Source organism: Lycium ferocissimum, chromosome 8 (assembly GCF_029784015.1).
Source record: "Lycium ferocissimum isolate CSIRO_LF1 chromosome 8, AGI_CSIRO_Lferr_CH_V1, whole genome shotgun sequence".
In the NCBI taxonomy this organism is placed as follows: domain Eukaryota; kingdom Viridiplantae; phylum Streptophyta; class Magnoliopsida; order Solanales; family Solanaceae; genus Lycium; species Lycium ferocissimum.
This window is the reverse complement of record NC_081349.1, coordinates 33,727,369-33,745,718: the sequence shown is the minus strand read 5'-3', so window position 1 is coordinate 33,745,718 and position 18,350 is coordinate 33,727,369. Positions and strand designations below refer to the sequence as shown.

Sequence of the window (18,350 nt, the reverse complement as noted above, 5' to 3'; positions counted from 1 at the left end):
AAGCAATATGCAGAACATTTCAAAAAAGAACTTGAACACATATAGGCTATAGTTACTACAAGACACAAACTTTGTCTCTCATCAACATTATGGTAGAATGCTCAAGCCAACAGACCTCATGGGCATGCTAGTTACCTCTAATTAGAGGTACTGGGATCCCAATCATCTCAGCAAACCCCTGGACGGTAACCTATAGATAATCTACTCGCACCATAGTGCGTAAGACAAGAATGACACACTCTGTCAAGCAATTACTTCCGTTAGATATATGTAAATTTGAATAAAGCACTTAACAAAGGAATAAAAACTTCATTACATATCATTGTTTGCTGGCAAATGAAATGAGTCTGAAAGTATATGCAAAACATTTCAAAACAGAACTTGTACACAAACAGTTACCAAAAGACAAAAGCCTTGTCTCTCACCACCCTAGATGGTAGAATGCTCAAGCCACCAGCCACATGGGCATGCTAGTTACCTCCTGGGTTCCGGTTCCATGACAAATAAGTTGGATCTCCAAGTTGCCTTGGCTTAACTAGATACACGATCATGAAAGCCAAAGCCAGAAAGAAACACAATCCACCAACTGTAAGATAAGCAATACCAAGGAAATCATTCTTTCCACCAATCCAGCTAGTTGTAGAAAGCACAAGCTTCTTCTTGCCATCGAAACTATACGTATTATAATTGTTCATCAACGTCACATTTATCATATCACCTTCCTGCAGATCCACCTCTATCTTCCCATACAATTTCCTAAAAGTCGGAAGTGCAGCAGTTCTCATCCAAACGATCAAATCTTCTTGTTCACTCAACGATTGATTCGTAAGATTCCCACCACCAATTAACGGCCCACTCTGAAAATTCGACGGAAAAACGTCCTTCCCAAACTTGTGATCCCTATCACTCTTCCAAGCTATACCCTTTTTGTTCACAACCAACGACTTATTACCATTACTGCTAGTAAAACTATAAGTATCATTAAACAAACTCCAAGCAATTAAACCACAAGGCACAATTGGTTTACCATTAGCCTTATCTTCAGGATCACAAGAACCAGTATCATCAATCTTATTAGCACTTTTCAATTGTTGATCGCTTCGACTTTTCACATACCTACGATGATTCTGATAAAAATTCTCAAGTTGATAATACACATATATAGGTTGTTCCATTTTCTTAGGTACCCTTAAAGTCCTAACACATGTTTTATCATTTGTTTTATTTGTTATAAAACCAACTTTATCATCTTGTGGTACACATACAGCATCATAACGATCAACAATTTCAACAACATCTCTAGATGCTAAAAGTGAAACTACACCAATTGGAATAAAAACAACACCAACAAGTAAAAAAACAGAAATCACCCATTTTGGAGTTAAAATTGGTTTACAAGCTGGTAATTCTTGTTGAGTGAATCTTGAATACTTGGGTCTGTTTGAATTCCTTCTAACTGTAGTATTATCATCAGATCCAGTGATTCCAGTAGTATTTGATGATGAAGCATTCATTTTGTACTCAAATTAGTTCAAATTTTTGAGATTTTTTTGGGGGAAATGAAGGTAGAGTTGAATTTGAGAAATGGGTATCAAGATTTGTAGAGAAAGATGGATTTTTTTTATTGGAATTTATGGAGAAATGGAGTATTATTAGCTTTAGGTTTACTCGTTTTGGGGGGTTTGTATAATCAAGACTGCCTGGTTTGACTTTGAATTGTATTATGACTGAGTATTTTCTTGACTAAAACGACGACGAATTAAAATGCACGTTTTTGTATTTTCTAGAAAGAGGGGCGAAGGTTACAAGGAAGGTTCTATTATTGAAGAGTAGGTAGGGTGACGTGGGTGGGCCGTCCAAAGAGTAATTTCACATTCACATAGGACGGAGCAGGGATATATATATTAAGGGGTGTGAAAAAATATATATTACGCATCGTCTGGGTTGGAATACAGAAACTTAGGGATGTTTTGTAACCCCTTAACAACTGCGCTAAACCATCAGCTTGTATCACGGGGCGTTAACACTGGTATACATACCTATAAAATTAAAATTTTACCAATCTATACAATGTAATTTTTCGGTAAGGATAGCTTCGTCCTGACATAGGGTAAATATTATTTTTTATGATAAGGTCATCCGAAGCCACTACCTTTTGGGTGGGTACAGAAAAACACCCCTCAGGAAAGGATAGCTCCGTCCCTGACACAGGATAAATATTATTTTTAATGATAAGGGAATCCGAAGCCACTACCTTTTGGGTGGCTACAGAAAATATTCTGCTTTAGTGTAAAAACTCGCAAATCACACAAGAGAAGTAAACTGCACTAGACAAGCATTGTGCGACTTTATCTCATGTTTGATTTGGGGTATTAGTTAATCCCGTGATTATTTTGTCCTACCATTGTACTAAAATAGTAGGATTACTATCCCATATAGAAGGTGGATAAACTAACCCCATGAGATATAACAACTCACAAAATATTCTTGCTTCTCTCATCCCGCATACCAAACGACCCATAAGGATTGTAATGTAAACGGCTTATCCTGATGCAAGTATAAGTGGTTGATTCCACGATTATGACAAAAACGTATAGATCAAGCGAAGATAAATTTATTGTTGCTCCAAAGCTCTTTTTCTATATTGATATAATAACTTTTGTTATCTACTCTTTTTGTCCCAGTTTATGTGACACACTTTTCATTTTAATGGGTCCAAAAAAGAATGTCACATTTATGTACTTACAAACTACTTAGCTTTAAAAGTCTCCTTTACCCTTAATGAAATGAATTACAGTCACACAAATATTTATAGGATTTGTTTTAGACAACAAATTTAAAAAATCTTCTTTTCTTTCTTAAACTTTGTGTCAAGTTAAATAATGCCACATATATTGAGACGGAGGGAGTACTTGTCTACGAGTTGATTGACTGTTATTGTTATAAACAATCAAACATAGGCTCTTAAGTTGGATAATATAACTAGACTTTGATCAGCTTAACTTCATAAATTTATGTTGGATATTTGTATGGTTGAAGTTCAGATGTTCAATTTTTCCTTTTCAATAATATTATAATATCACGCAAAACAATGAAAGTTTGCTGCTAAACTTTAGCTCAATTTTTTTGCAGTTTTAATCGTGTTTACCTAAAGTTAATTTTGAAGCAACTAAACTTGTAACATTTTATACACTACGGCATAATTTGAATGGAAATCCTAGAATTGGCTATCCGTGCACTTCCCCTCCTCAAATCAGCTATATGTGCACTTCGACTATATATGGCTAATCCTAAGATTTAGAAGAAATGTTGAAATTGCACGGTTTGTCCTTCAAATGGGTTGGTCTTTAATTTCGATCCCTCAAATGGATTGGTCTTTAATTTTCGCCTTTTAAAGTCGACATTAACACAACAACAACAACAACCGCAAGATAAGTTACCTCTTTTAAGCAAGAGATAAGGCAGTAGGATATTATGATGCGAATATAAAAAACTTATGCCCCGCAAAAAAAATATTTGCCTAGAGGGACAAAAATTAAAGGCCAACACAAAATAGCGGCAAAAGTGCAAATGACCCGAAGAAATTGCATGGTTTAACCTTTTTTTTGCGCGGATTATCCTTCATTTGGGGTGGTCTTTAATTTTTTCCCTTCAAATTGGTGGTCTTTAAGTTTTGCCTGAGGATCTTTAATTTTTGCTCACCCCTAGCGAAGGACAATCTTGCAAATTGCCCTGGTTTAACCTTCAAATGGGCTGATCTTTAATCTGTCCTTCAGATTCATACTTATGCCTAGTGGAACATACATTTTTTAAGTGATCGAGCATAACGTATGAGCATAAATTTATACATGACGCAAAAATATACCGCTAAAAGTTAAACTAAACTACTGCAAAAAAAAAAGATGTTTGTCATGAGGATGGAAAATTAAAAGACCAACACATAGGTGAAAAGTGCAACTACATGGGCCTACTACATCACTGAACCCAGCCCAAAAGAGAACTTAAAGACAGAGCCCAGTATATAAACATATCCCTAATTCACTCCATATTCCAATTAGGTTTAGGGTTTCAGTATCAAACACTCAGCTGCAGCCGCCTCTACAGTAACCTCCACCAACAACAACAATGGGTAAGTATACTCAAATTACTCTAAAATCATTATTTTGGATACATTTTCACTGTTTTCGTTTAATGTTTTCTTCAATTCTTAGTGATTTATACTCGTAAAATTAGTCTAACTATGCTAATTGGTTGATTGATTTTGATTTAGTACAAATTTGTGAGTTACGTGTAAAAATAGATAAAACTATGATGAATCTGAAACTCAAATAGAGTGAAATTGATAGAGGATGTAAAATCTTAATTTTGAATCCATTTTCAACATTTTTGATAATGTTTTGTCCAATTCGTAGTGATTTGTGCACTTTAAATAGAGCCACGGATGATTCATTTAGTCTATCGTGTTAATTTGTAATTGAGGTGTAGTTGAGTGATTGATTTACTAAAATTTTGTGATTTACGTATAAAATTAGTTTAACTATCATGAATCTGAACTTAAATAGAGCGAGATGTGATTCGTTTAGTCTATCGTAGTAATTTTCTATTGAGGTATAGTTGATTGATAAATTAAATCTACTTCAATTTTGTGATTTACGTGTAAAAATAGTTAACTATGATGAATTCGAACGCAAACAGAGGGAAATTGATTCAGAGGTTTCAATTTTATTTATGAAATTGTGATTGATTGATTTTACTTCATAAAGCTGATGTCGATTTGGTGGCTTATTTTGTGTTTGGTGAAAAATGCAGCAAGAATCAAGGTTCATGAACTGAGGAGCAAGACGAAGACTGAGCTACTGGCTCAGTTGAAGGATCTGAAGGCTGAGCTTGCCCTTCTCCGTGTCGCAAAGGTCACCGGTGGTGCTCCTAACAAGCTCTCCAAAATGTATGCATTCTGTCTTTCTCTTTTTATATGCTTGATTAGAATATTTGTTTGGATTTAGTATGATTTTGTTTGAGTCGTGTATGTTGCAAGTGATTTTTGTGATTGCTTAAGCTTACCGTTTTAAATGAGCTCCATGTACATCACTATCTTATATTGCACCCGATATGGCACTCATTCTGTTTAGGATCTCTCACAAAATGTTTTACCCTCTTTCACTATTTGCTAATAATATTGTTCTATATTTTCTAATTCATTAAGTTATTACTAATATCTAATTACATTTTCTTATAAAGTACTAATAGCTAAGGACTTTTCAAAGAATTATTTTAGTATTTTTCTCCGCTAGACTTATATAATCCAGTTAAGCTACTTAAAGTGAAGGACCAGGTGGCCATTGGTAATCATTCTCATGGTATGCAAGAAAAATTTAGTGGGAAGTGTATTCTCAAGAAGACTAATGCACGTGTATCGGCTATTATCAATTTGAGTGTTGTATGACTTTGTTGATACTTTTGTTATGACCCTGATTATCTTAGTGATTGTGTTTATGCAGCAAGGTGGTAAGGCTATCTATTGCCCAGGTTCTGACTGTCATTTCACAAAAGCAAAAATCTGCTCTTAGGGAAGCTTACAAGAACAAGAAATACCTGCCTCTTGACCTGCGTCCCAAGAAAACTAGGGCCATCCGCAAGCGTTTGACTAAGCACCAGGTATCCTTGCTAGCCTTCAACTGGTGTTTATGTACTTTGAATTGGTGAGCTTGTGGGGTCTGAATTTCGCAATTCAATATGCTACTCTTGGTTCTATATACTGCATCCTATGTCCTAAAAGAATGACGCTTTCTATTTGGTGACTCAAATAGTTTTCTTTGCTACTATTTTCAAAACATTTTTTTTCCAATTTTTTTTTTACTTCAGAAAGATATTGTATCCTGATCCCAACAACCCTTTCGGACGGTAGACCTTCTCTTTTTAGATAATGAATTTGGACGGGGGAGTATTAGTTTAGTGTTTGCGGATAATGGGTTATCAGAGGTTGATTTTCTCACTCAGTTAATGTAAGGAGTTTGTGATGTGATGCTCTGTTGCTACAGTTTTATTCAATGTCTCCTGCATTATGTTTTCTTCGCTTTCGTAGCAATGTCGCCGATACCTAACCACAATAATAAATTAACGAACTGAATGGCGTTGACTTATATTATTTATCTCTCTACAGGCGTCGTTGAAGACAGAGAGGGAGAAAAAGAAGGAAATGTACTTCCCTTTGAGAAAGTATGCCATCAAAGTGTAGGATAGAATCCACTTTAGCTGAGATTTTGGTGTTTTGAATCAGACTATTTTGGTTGAAACTATTGAGCATGCAAATTTTGTTTAGCTTTCTTTCATTTGGTGCTTATGACATTAGAAACCTGACCGATGTGGAGCTTCATTTGTTCCAAATATCAAGTATTTGCCTATTTTATGTTAGAGTAACCTTGTTCATTGGGGATCCTATGTCATGTTGAGATTTTTCTTTGGTCTAATGGGTTTTAAAGGTTAACTAGAGAAATGATCATTATTTTGCGCGGATTGTCCTTCGTTGGGGGTGGTCTTTAATTTTTGTCCCTCAAATTTCTGGTCTTTAATTTTTGCCCTTTGTTTAAAAAAGTTGTCGAAAAAACCTCAAGGTTCTGGGTTCGAATTCTCGCTCAGTCAAAAAAAAAAAAAGTTGCTTTAAGGCATGACTAAAGTTATGTCGGATTCGGCATAGGTTGCCTTAACATAACTAAAAGTGTCTTATAAGGCAACATATGCAGGATCCGGCACTACTTAAGTTATGACTTAAGACAACCTATGCCGTCTCCGGCAGAAGTTGCCTTGGCATGACTAAAAGTTTACCTTATAGGGCAATTTCTGCTTGATTCGGTAGAATTTTTAGCTATGCCTCAAGGCGGCAGCATAAGACAGACTTTTTTAAAAGTCTTGCGATTTTTTTATTTTTATTTTTATGTCTGAGTTGGGTTCGAATTCAGAATTTCAGGGTGTTCTAGTGATGGCAAAAATTAAAGACCAGCAGTTTGAGGGGGTAAATTAAAGAGCACCCCGAATAAGGGTAATTCCTTCAAATTGTCCACAAATGATTGCTATTTCACTTAACCTTTTTATGATTGTCTCTGAGTAAGATAGTTTGGTATTTAAATGAAGAATAGCGGGATGAGTTCATTGCGCTATTAGTATTGTTTGCATTTGACTTTGCTATGATGTTATTGTTGGTCATAACAAAGTTGAGATTGAAGATCCTTTAATTTTGGTTAATACATTACAAAAGCTTCTACAAATCAAATCTGTTTGTCATAGCTTAGTCATTGTCGTACACTTGAGTCGATTAGCGAGGAAAAGAATTAAAAACGAATTTTTTAATGGCTATGAACCTTTCTCAAGAATAACAAAGAAATAACATACTCAGTGTAATTTCACAAAGTCGGAGTTTGAGAGGTGAGGATGTACGTTGATGTTATCCCTATCTTGAAGGTGGAGGTTGTTTTCTAGAGGCCCTCGGCTCAAAGAAAGAATAATAGCAAAGAAACTTGTTATATATTTTTTCAACTCGATGTTTGGCATCCGCTTTGGAGTCCTGATCAATTCAAATTTGTGCCCTGCTCATTAAAGTGGAAGTGTCCCCTGCCAAGATTCTTTTTCATTTCAATGTTTCAATTTGACATTTCTGGTTAAGATTGAAGAGTTCTATTCATTCTATCACAATTTTTGGTTGTGTGATAGCTGAAATTAACAGACATGCAGTCAAATTTGCATTATACGTGCAACCCTCACCAAAGATTTTCTTATTTGTCCAACACTATTCAAGCATTATTCGACTTGGTCAAAAACATTTATTCTAACAAGTAACAACATATCTATTATATTACAGCGATAACGGGGATATGATGTGAGCAAATTAGACCAACTCTGTGCTATTTATAATTTAGTAAAACACACGAGCTAGTTTTGTCAACCAAGTTAACGTAGACAACCTTACACGTACCCATGTGATTACTCATTAAAATAATGCAAACAAAAATTTGCACAAGTACAATTATTCTCTGTTTTGAGAGGGAAAACAAATAAACATTTCCCCGAAAAACTTATGCATAACATTAAAATCTCTAGAAATGTAATACTTGGATAATCTAAGGTTACCAAAGCATGAGTAATGCATATATTTTTTTTATAATCGGGGCACACATGTCAGGTTGTGCACAATCTAATTAATTTTATGGGATACTTGCTATTTGCTAGTAAGCACTGACAAGCTTAGATCTAGGCTGACAAGCATATAAAAATGAGGTACACTACACATGATATTTTAGGCGAATTCCACCTCAAAATGAGATAGGAAAGTGAAGAGCTTTACAAGGCATAACTCAAATTTACATGATAGGCGCACTTTTGAGGTTCGACGTGACATAGCCTAAAAGACAAATTCATGCAGGCCTAAAACCAAAGGGGACAATACGTGCCATGAACTTGAATCGTAACAAATTTGGTCTATATGGTCCACCATTTGAACTGAGACCTCATTACTTTAACCCACTTCTTAACCACTAGGCCACGCACCCGAGCTACTTTAAGTAATATGTTGTTACTCAAACATCAAAACCAAATTTCAAATTACCTACTTATTACTGATATGGGTTAGAGAAATTGAAAATTGTAAACTTCTGCCGCATTACACCCCATGAAATAATCTTTTCCTCGACATAAATTTCAACATTAGAAATTATTAGCCAGAAAAATGTAGCTTTAATATAATAAGCAATTTGACTGTAATGTCCCATTGGAAGTCATTTTGATGAGCTGAAGTCGTTTAAGCGTTAAAGGTGCATGTATACTTAGATCTATAAAATAGTTAGTCAACATGGACTATACATTCAAACATGATTATTGCTATTTTAAGGGAAAAAAAAATAACAAGATGGAAAAACAAGCTCATATTCTCTAGAAGACAAATATTTTCAACTGAAAAAAGAATTTATGTGGGACATGATGATATGGCCTCACAACTGAAAAAACCATAGTGCCAACCTCTTCAACACCTTCGGAGTTGTTTCCTTAGTCAAGCTAATACATTATCTGTGAAAATAGAAAAATAAAAAATAAAATAAAGTGAGGATTCCATATTTGTTTATATGTGAAATAAGATCACAAAAATTTCTATGAAAAAATGTGGAAGCATCTGATGGCTAAGAGGTGGCTTGGTACCGAAGATGAATATATAATAATAACGGGGTTCACAATTAAATGTTCATAAATATTCGATAGATTTCTAAATATATATACAGAGTTTAGGCAAAAATTATTATATCATGTGAACCCATAACTTATAAGCTAGATTTGCCCGTAGTTAAGAATGACTTTTTTGTTAGCAAAACAAATAAGTAAACAGAAACAGTTGTTTTTCTGAGCCCCAAATATCAGTTGTGGAATTACAATCGGTATGTTGTTGTGGTTGGTTTCTCTGAGCCGGTCTAAATTTTCAATACCTCTAGAAATTGGTTGTCATTATCACTATGTTCTGAACTTGCATCTTGATACAAGGGGAGGTGCAAAGAATTCTAATTCTTTTTTTTTTTTGGTCCCGACCTAGAGTATAAATAACAAGAAGACCTAAAACAACCATCAGGAAAAGAAGGCTGGTAGCAAATTAAAAGAGAACATAAAAAGAAATATAATAGATGCTTCTAAAATTACGAGAAAAGTCTTGTAAATCAAGTGGCACTTGTTTGCTAAAATGCTCATACCTCCATTGACAAATAATATTAGGATCAATACAACTGCTGAAAATTTAGATCCTTCTCGACTTTTCTTCTCATTTTAAGTATTGAAATTGATTTTGTAAATAAGTCTGAAATTGATAACAAGTCTTGGATGTGCTAAGTAAAAAACGATGATAAGTAGTTCTTTTGATAAATTAACAAAAATACCCCTTGATATTTTTCACAAAAAATTATAAATTTAAAAGTAACTTGTAAGAAAAAGAGTGAACGATGGATGTGGAATGGAGAGGAAATTAGGAGCTTTGTTTTGGAATTTTGTGAACTAGAAAAAAACATTTAGGACAAAATAGTTGTTATCCCTGTAATCAAAGTATAGACTAAAAACAAAAAACGTTTAAACAAAAGGTTAGTTTCGAGCCCACAGAAAATTGTGTTTCCTTAAGGAATTTAACCCCCTTACAATTGCCCAAGGTTTGAATTAATTTCTCCCAGGATAAAACGGAACTCTATTCTGCAATACTGCAATCGAAATTGCAAAACTTCAAGGAACTCAAAAAACGACGGTAAATCACACGACACCTGCTTATTGTCTTTGAAAACAATGCAGGAAAGAGGGGATGAAGAAGATTGTTTTTCAAAGAGTAAAATTTCGTGATTTTCAGTGTGTGAAATGAGGCGAAGCTTGGGAACAAAATAACTTCGCGAATATTAAATTAAATAATTACGCGTGAATTAATATTGGGAAAAAGGAAATTAAATAATGAAAATAGAAAATAAATTTGGTCCAAAAATATTAGTAATTAATTAGATCATTTGACCGAATTCGAATCCGAGCCGAGCGACGATGAAAGCGCGAGGGAAGTCCCTCTTCTCAACTCTTTATGAGTGAGAAGATATGCTTTTACATATAAGCATACAAATGTTGCTTTCCACCACCAATGTGAGAGAAAACTTGAAAAAGTTACTTTTTCAAATTTCATTTCCCCCCTAATTTTATTTCTCTCCATTCCCAATTCACATTTCCATTTAGGGCTAGGCATAAATACCGAAAACCGAAAAACTGAACCGAACCGAACCGAACTAGTTGGGTTCGGTGTTTGGTGTCCACCGTAAAAAAACCGAAACCGAAATAGCCGAACCGAAGTTTGATAAAACCGAACGCGCACCGAAATTTAATACATTATAAAAAAAAAATTAAAATAGTCCAGGCCCATTAAGTTTAAAGCAAAAAAACCCAATTGTAATAAGTCCTCTTTTGCATTTGTATCCCTAATTTTCCACTTCAATTGAGAAAATCAAATATCCTTAACAAAGAAAGGTAACTAGGATGTGTCTTTAGGATTAATGTATGTCCTTTATGTGTTTCTTAATTATTCTTACGTATGTATATAACACCTAGTAATCCTATATTATGATTATAGTTTTTATTCTTGTGTATCTTTTGTTTGATTTTGATTTCAATTTATCGGTTTTATGTTTTATTGCTTTTGAGAATATGAATTAGTGTCAATGGAATCGCTTCTAATATTATATCAAAAATACCGAATTGAAAAAACCAAACCGAACTTTAAAAAATTGAAACCGAAAGAACCGAACCGAACTAGTTTGGTTCGGTGTTCGGTGTCCACCTTCAAAAAACCGAACCCGAAATAGCCAAACCGAAGTTTGATAAAACCGAACCAAAAAACCGAACGCCTACCCCTACTTCCATCTTTAAAGCCTACCACTCAATGTCTTTAAAGCTCAACAATAGTATAAATCTTAGCCAAACTAAACGTGCTTATAAGTTGAAATTCATAAATTAGGGGTAATAAAATTACAGCTCTCGGTTGATGACTCATAAACACTTTGAATGTTTACTAAACACGTAGATAAACCAAACTGTGTTTATAACTCTGTTTGACCAACTTATAACGTACCCAAAGACACTCTAAATTCTTTAAATCTAACTCAATAACTTAGACATTATAAATATATAGTGGAGAAGGAGAGCCTCGGTTGACGTTAAGACCTGTCGCCAATGACTTCATGGTCACGGGTTCAAGATGTGAAAAATGTCTCGTGTATAAATACAAGGTAAGACTACATACAAATAACAACATCCAATGTGGTCCGATCCTTCCCAAATCCCACACATACCGAGAGCTTTGTGCGTCGAGCTGCTCGTTTTTTTAATTCTATTTTGAAATGATCATAGACGACATAATTGATTATATATACATATTTTTTTAATAATTGGTTGTAACTTGTAACCATAGATTCGGATGACCATAGACTATAGAATTGATTTTTTTTATTTTTAAATAATTGGTTGTAACCATAGATTCGGATGACCATAGACTATAGAGTTGGTTTGCAACCACATATTGGGATGGCTAGTAAAATTCAACGCCCAACACAACCCTCCTCATCTTAAGGGTCTGAAATTTATTTTATTATTTTGGTGGAGTTTTGTCAACAGTATCTCAGTTCAAACAAGGACTAAATAATGCTCCTATAGATAAGTAATTGTCAACAAATTCAACATTGTTGGCCCTTTGTTACCTCATCAGTTTCAAGAAATTCATTGAGTCTTTATCAAGTCCATTGAGTGTACCAAGTCAATTTCTCCCTCTTCTATTTAAACAAACACATCTTAACACAACTATTATCCATAGACCAAATATTCACATTCTTTTGCTACATTGTGTAAAATTCATCAAAATAATTCACACAAAAATGGCAATTCTTGACATGTCTAAGAGAGAACCATCATCACCATCGACTCCACGGAGAGCCAAGAAAAGCCTTTTTTCTTTCACCAAAACGAACTCGTCCCTCTCTTCCTTTTCCGGTCATATACCTCCTCAGAAACCTTCGCAGACATTCTCCCAATCAATCATGGAGGAAAACATTGATAATGCCGAGACCATTATCAAAAAATGGGATCATAAGGAATCCCCGTCCGAGGAATTCTCTTCACTTTTTCAACAAGACAGAAAAGAAGCCAGAGACTTCATCCAATGTGTCAAAGACTTAAAAAGAGCCATGCACTTTCTTGTTACTGAGAATTCAACTTGTAACAAACTTGTGCTAGCACAAAACTTGATGCAAATAGCCATGAAAAGACTAGAGAAAGAATTCTACCAAATTTTGTCAACAAACAAGGACCATTTAGATCCCGAATCAGTGTCTAAGTCTAGTCAATCCTCTCACTTAACGCGGTCAACTTCAGTTGATTTGCAAGAAGCATGCGAATCAACTGACTCCGGAGATGAGATTCAGGCTATGTGCGAATCAACTGACTCCGGAGATGAGATTCAGGCTATGTCTGATCTAAAATTGATCGCGGATTGTATGATCGCCTCTGGCTATGCAAAAGAGTGTTGGAAAATCTACAAAATTATCAGAAAGTCAGTTGTAGACGAAGGGCTATATCGTCTTGGAATTGAACCGCGTAGCTTATCCCAAATTAACGCGATGAAACCAAATGTTCTCGAGCATCAAATCAAAAATTGGATCGATGTAGTAAAAGTCGCGATAAAAACACTCTTCCACGGAGAGAGATTTCTATGCGATTATGTATTTTCAACCTCCGAAACAATCAGAGAAACAAGTTTTAGTGATCTAGCTAAAGAAGGCGGAATCATTCTGTTTAAATTTCCAGAGCTTATTGCAAAAACCAAAAAATCACCTGAAAGGATTTTTGTTCTAATGGATTTACACGGAGCAATCACGGAACTCTTACCCGAGATCGAATCAATCTTTTCGTATGAATCGATTAAAGCAGTCAAAATTCAAGCCCAAGCCTCTCTTCACAAACTTAAATCCTCAATCCTAACAATTCTCTCCGATTTTGAGTTATCAATCCAGAAAAATTCCTTAAAAACACCAGTTCCAGGTGGCAGAATTCATCCGTTAACCAATTCTGTTATGGATTATATAGCTTCATTGGCAAACTATAGTGGAGTTCTCTCTGATATCATACCTGACTCAGCCACATCAGCGCAATCCTCATTTCCTGAAACTTACGAGACGCCAAAAAGTTCAGCAGTATCTGCTAGACTTGCTTGGATCGTCCTCGTTCTTCTTTGCAAACTCGATACCAGAGCTGAGCTGTACAACGATATCGCCTTATCGTATCTCTTCTTAGCTAATAATATCCAATTCGTAGTCGAGAGGGTTTGTGTAAGTGCCCTGAAGTGCATTTTAGGAGATGAATGGATATTGAACCTGGAGAGAAAGGTAAAGTTGTATTCAACAAAATACGAAAATGTGGCTTGGAATAAGGTGTTTTTGTGCCTGCCTGAAAGTTTGGATCCCTCGTTGCCACCCGATACGATAAAGGGACATTTCAGACGATTCAATGAATCGTTTGAAGAATCGTATCGGAGACAGAAATCTTGGGTGGTTCCTGATGGGAAACTACGAGACGAAATCAAAGTGTCGATTGCAAGAAAATTGGTGCCTGCTTATAGGGATTTTTATGATTACTATATGGTAGCGTTGAGTGGGCAAAACAATTTGGAGGTTTTAGTGAGATTTTCACCTGATAATATAGGGAATTGCTTGTCTGATCTGTTTCATGAAAATGTGAGGTCAGGGAGTTTATTGTCATCAACATCATTGCCAAACTCTTGTGTTTGGCAATGTATTTCTTAATTGTTCGTGATCATTGACAAGATCTGGACATAACTGTTTTCTTGAATAATGTATACCAAATACTACCAAGTTTTTGATTTCAATATTAAACTTCTCTCCCTGAAAATGGTTACGCACCAGTAACGTTCCTCCATACCCCTAAGTGCACACATTTAGGAGTAGAACACTTTAACTATAAGTAGTAGAGCCAACCTTGACTATTTTACCGAATACCTGCTACATCCTATCAATACAGATGCCAAGTCATTTTGCTTACCAAGGCTTAGGCACATGAGAAGAAATCACCTAACATTTTTGTCTTTGAATTGTATGGTGAGAAGTACTATTTTACTAATCGAGTCACATGCACCTAACATATTCATACTTAAAGATTTTCGACAAAGTGGTGACAAAATGTATAACTTGCACAAATCTTTCCATTTTTTGTGTCGATCTTATCCATTGTTCGTAGAGCTATTTACTAGATCACAAACATTCCTGGAACACCTCTAACTGAGGACATATAGTCAATTTTGAAAGAACTTATTGTCAAACTATTTCAGATATGAAATATTTCAATTTCGATTTAAGGCATGAGTTTGATTCACCTTATCATTCATGACAACTTCGTCCCAACTTTTTTCAGAATAAAAGACTACAATATTCTATTTTCAATCATGAGCTTACTTAAACAAGAGAGAGAAACAAGCATAAATTCTTTTTTTAGATATTCTAAATATGCTCCTTATGATAATTGAATTCATAAATTATGGTCAATAACAAAGTCCGAACAGCATAAGCTAAACAAATAACACTTTAATGATGAACAAGAGTAACACAAACACTAAAAGAAATAGTGAAAATTCAAGGTAAGGCTCCGCGCTCTTATGAATTCTCAATATATGAAACACCACATTGGATCCAATCTCTAAATCTAGTTTAAGATTGCCCGAATATATAGACAACTCCTAAACTTGTTCAAAAAAATTGTTTAAACACCTCAACTGAGGCCATGAAATCACCAAGAGTGTTCAAATTAAATTACACTAATTTAAACACCTCTACGGCGGAGCTACCGTGAAATTTACACTTCAACAACACTCAGTAATTTTGGTCAAACCCTGTAATTGTGCTTAAAAGTTCATTAGATATGTATGAATAATTTAGAGTATATTATAATTTCTAGGCTTCTAACCAATAGTTTATAATTACAATTCGTAACTATGTTTTACCTTATTATTCGCAAGTATTCGGGTGTATTCCAATGCACAGTTCCAAAATTCAGTCAGCCGAACATATGTATATAGATCAATCAAACAATACATACATAATCAAATACTCTACTTTGCCAAAATATAGTATGCCAAATACACATGTATATAGATTAGTCAAACAACACATACAATAAAATACATCTAGTTTGCCCAAAATTACAGTTAGCCAAATACATATACCTTATAGCTACGAGCTGTAAATACAAATACCTTATAGCTAGGGGTTGTAATAAAATTAAAGTGTAGTTATTCTACTTAAATACCTCTTATATGTTAGCTACACCGTAAAAATTCCAATAAATTATCCAAGATCCAGTAAGCATCTTTTTAGAATTAAGAAACCATAAACTTAAAATTCTAGCTCCGCAATTTCAATTCCATAAAATGGTGCATTGGTGCTATGTACAGTTTCCCGAAGGCACATACACTCAGCAACTAATTACTACAATCACAGCCGCAACAACAGCAGAATGGTGGTTTTGAAGTGATGAAGACGAAGGGGGAGCTTTGTTTTTCCTTTTTTTCATTTCCACTTGTCCATTTTGATAGACTATGTAATAGTATAAATATTGTAAATATTCCCTTCCTTATGTATTGTAATCAGGTCCTGTAATTTAGGCTAGTATCATTCTAATTAGGGATACCTACTTTGTATATAATAACTTTGATACATCAATACAAGGCACGGATTGATTTCTACACATGGTATCGGACTAGGTTTCCTTCAAACCCTACGAATGCCCCTTCCTCCTTCCTCTTCTCCTCCCATGGCCGACAACAAAAATTTTCCATTTTACTTAAGTCACGAATGTGAAATCCTTTAATCCCAATCCTCTGAACATGGAAACCGCTATTATCACGAATGGGCCTTATTCAAAGTCCTAGCCCGCGTTCACTCCGTACTCGAGCACATCATACCACCCACCGGACACCATTGCCGAACTCACCGCCGCGTACGACGCAACAAAGTGCGCTAACCTTCCGCTCCGGAAACGCCTAGATGCGGTGGTCCTTGATGGATATACGCCACCGTCTCCCGTGATATTCTTACCTCTATTCTCGTGGCGGATGATGTTGCCGAGAAGGCTTGGAATCGAGTTGCTCAACTTTTCCAAGATAACAAACACTCGCGGGCGGCGTGCCGAAACCCAATTCACCACCACAAAAATGGCGAGCTTGACTCCGTTACGGCCTTATTACATAATAGGCTCGAGTCTCTCACGGATCAGCTTGCCAACGTCGGGTCGCCGGTGTCCGATCAACGTACGGTCTTGCGACTTCTCCAAACTCACAGGACCGAGACGTATGCACACTTGTCACCACCGTTCCCGACAGAAGATGTCTTGCCTTCTTTCTCCGAAGTGTGCTCCGGACTCGAAGCTCGAAGATGGGCCGCGGGCGAACGTGCCGCGATTCAACCCCGCGGCTACACTTGTCGATAATGACACTCTCTCCACCACCCGGCGGTCACAATAATTCCGCTAACCGACGCGATAATAATCGTGGCGGTGAATTCCGGAACAAGGGGCAAAAATAACAACAACGCCAACCGCGGGAAGAGGGCGCGGCGGCGGCCTGCAGGTGGTGGCCGGTGGGCGAACGGGACGCCCACCCGGCGGGGAGCTGCCCGTGCGCGCTCCTGCTTTCCCGGCCTGCCCCGCGATGTGCCGTACCGTCGCGAGACAAGGCGGTGGCGGCGACCACCACCGCCCGCGTCGCGGCCGGCGGCGGCGTGCGGGCGCGGGTCCTCGCCCCCGGCGGGGCTCATTCCATGCACGTTCCTCCCAACTCGGGGCACACTCCGACGTACGTGGAGCGACCGTGCATACGACCTTGCGTCGAACGGGATGACGGTTGGTGCATACGGACAGGGCGACACGTCACGACCGGCCAACGTGTACTCTCACGTCTTATTTTAATTTGTTAATAATTACGGAATCATTGTTGGTAATGGTAGCACTATTCCAATTCGAGGCTATGGTCATACATCCTTCCCCACCTAATGCTCAATTACGTCTCCATGCAATGTTCCGTATGCTCCAAACCTATCAAAACCTTGTTTCCGTACGTAAATTCACTAAGGATAATAATGTTTACATTGAGTTTGATCTCTTGGGTTTTTTGAAGGATTTACCGCGGGGAGCCGCTTTAATGAGATGTGGAGGAGCACCGGTGTATCCTCTCAATGCCCGCATGGTCCCTCAATTCATCCACCTTGCCGCGTCACCTTGTTTGTGGCGTTAAAAGCACTCATCGTGTGTAAAAGCTATCCTTAGTTCTCTTCGTAGTAATGCCTTAATTGAATGTAATAGGGCACGTATTTCTTTTAAACCTCTTGTCCTTTGGGGAAACATGTTAAATTGCCATTTTCCGATTCGTTTGTCGTTTACTACTATCCGTTTGACATTATTCATAGCGATTTATGGACATCTCGTTTTAAGTTCTAATGGGCACCGCATTATTACGTTTTCTTTTCTTGATGATTTATAGTAATTTTCTTTGGACTTTTCTATCTCTAACAAGTCCCAAGTGTGTTCTATCTTTCTATCTTTTTAAGGCATTAATACGGACACTAATCGAAAGAGACATTAAAAACATTGATCGTGACAATGGGCGGGAATTCGCAAATGGGCGATTTCGGTCTTTCGCCTCCAACGGTATAAATTTTCGATTTTCTTGCCCCCATACATCCCCTCAAAATGGCAAAGCGGAACGAAAAAAATTAAATCCATTAACAACATAGTGCGCACTCTTCTTG

The 18,350-nt window shown here is 36.5% G+C and overlaps 3 protein-coding genes across 4 annotated transcripts; 2 read left to right on the top strand and 1 right to left on the bottom strand.

Annotated features, from left to right (window-relative positions):
* Positions 1–243: 243 nt before the first annotated feature.
* On the bottom strand, positions 244–1,769 carry LOC132068161 (ALA-interacting subunit 1-like). Its single transcript, XM_059461654.1, has one exon. The coding sequence runs from the start codon at positions 1,512–1,514 to the stop codon at positions 471–473; it is 1,044 nt and encodes a 347-aa protein (XP_059317637.1). The 5' UTR covers positions 1,515–1,769; the 3' UTR covers positions 244–470.
* Positions 1,770–3,980: 2,211 nt separating this feature from the next.
* Positions 3,981–6,411, top strand: LOC132068162 (large ribosomal subunit protein uL29). Its single transcript, XM_059461655.1, has 4 exons — positions 3,981–4,129; positions 4,810–4,945; positions 5,499–5,655; positions 6,161–6,411. The coding sequence occupies exons 1-4, from the start codon at positions 4,126–4,128 to the stop codon at positions 6,233–6,235; spliced, it is 372 nt and encodes a 123-aa protein (XP_059317638.1). The 5' UTR covers positions 3,981–4,125; the 3' UTR covers positions 6,236–6,411.
* Positions 6,412–12,336: 5,925 nt separating this feature from the next.
* LOC132066856 (exocyst complex component EXO70H1) lies at positions 12,337–14,580 on the top strand. Of its 2 annotated transcripts, XM_059460054.1 has the most exons (2): positions 12,337–12,962; positions 13,002–14,580. In XM_059460054.1, the coding sequence occupies exons 1-2, from the start codon at positions 12,417–12,419 to the stop codon at positions 14,337–14,339; spliced, it is 1,884 nt and encodes a 627-aa protein (XP_059316037.1). In that variant the 5' UTR covers positions 12,337–12,416; the 3' UTR covers positions 14,340–14,580. The 2 variants fall into 2 exon arrangements, with proteins under 2 accessions (XP_059316037.1, XP_059316036.1); XM_059460053.1 differs by having other exon boundaries at positions 12,337–14,580.
* The last annotated feature ends 3,770 nt before the right edge of the window (positions 14,581–18,350 follow it).

What these genes read in the sequence shown, in the direction of transcription:
- LOC132066856 (XM_059460053.1), top strand. Translation starts at nt 12,417, where the DNA reads ATGGCAATTCTTGACATGTCTAAGAGAGAACCATCATCACCATCGACT.
- LOC132068161 (XM_059461654.1), bottom strand. Translation starts at nt 1,514, where the DNA reads ATGAATGCTTCATCATCAAATACTACTGGAATCACTGGATCTGATGAT.
- LOC132068162 (XM_059461655.1), top strand. An exon ending in CCTAACAAGCTCTCCAAAAT is followed by an intron (nt 4,946 to 5,498) that starts GTATGCATTCTG and finishes GTGTTTATGCAG; the next exon opens with CAAGGTGGTAAGGCTATCTA. An exon ending in AGCGTTTGACTAAGCACCAG is followed by an intron (nt 5,656 to 6,160) that starts GTATCCTTGCTA and finishes ATCTCTCTACAG; the next exon opens with GCGTCGTTGAAGACAGAGAG.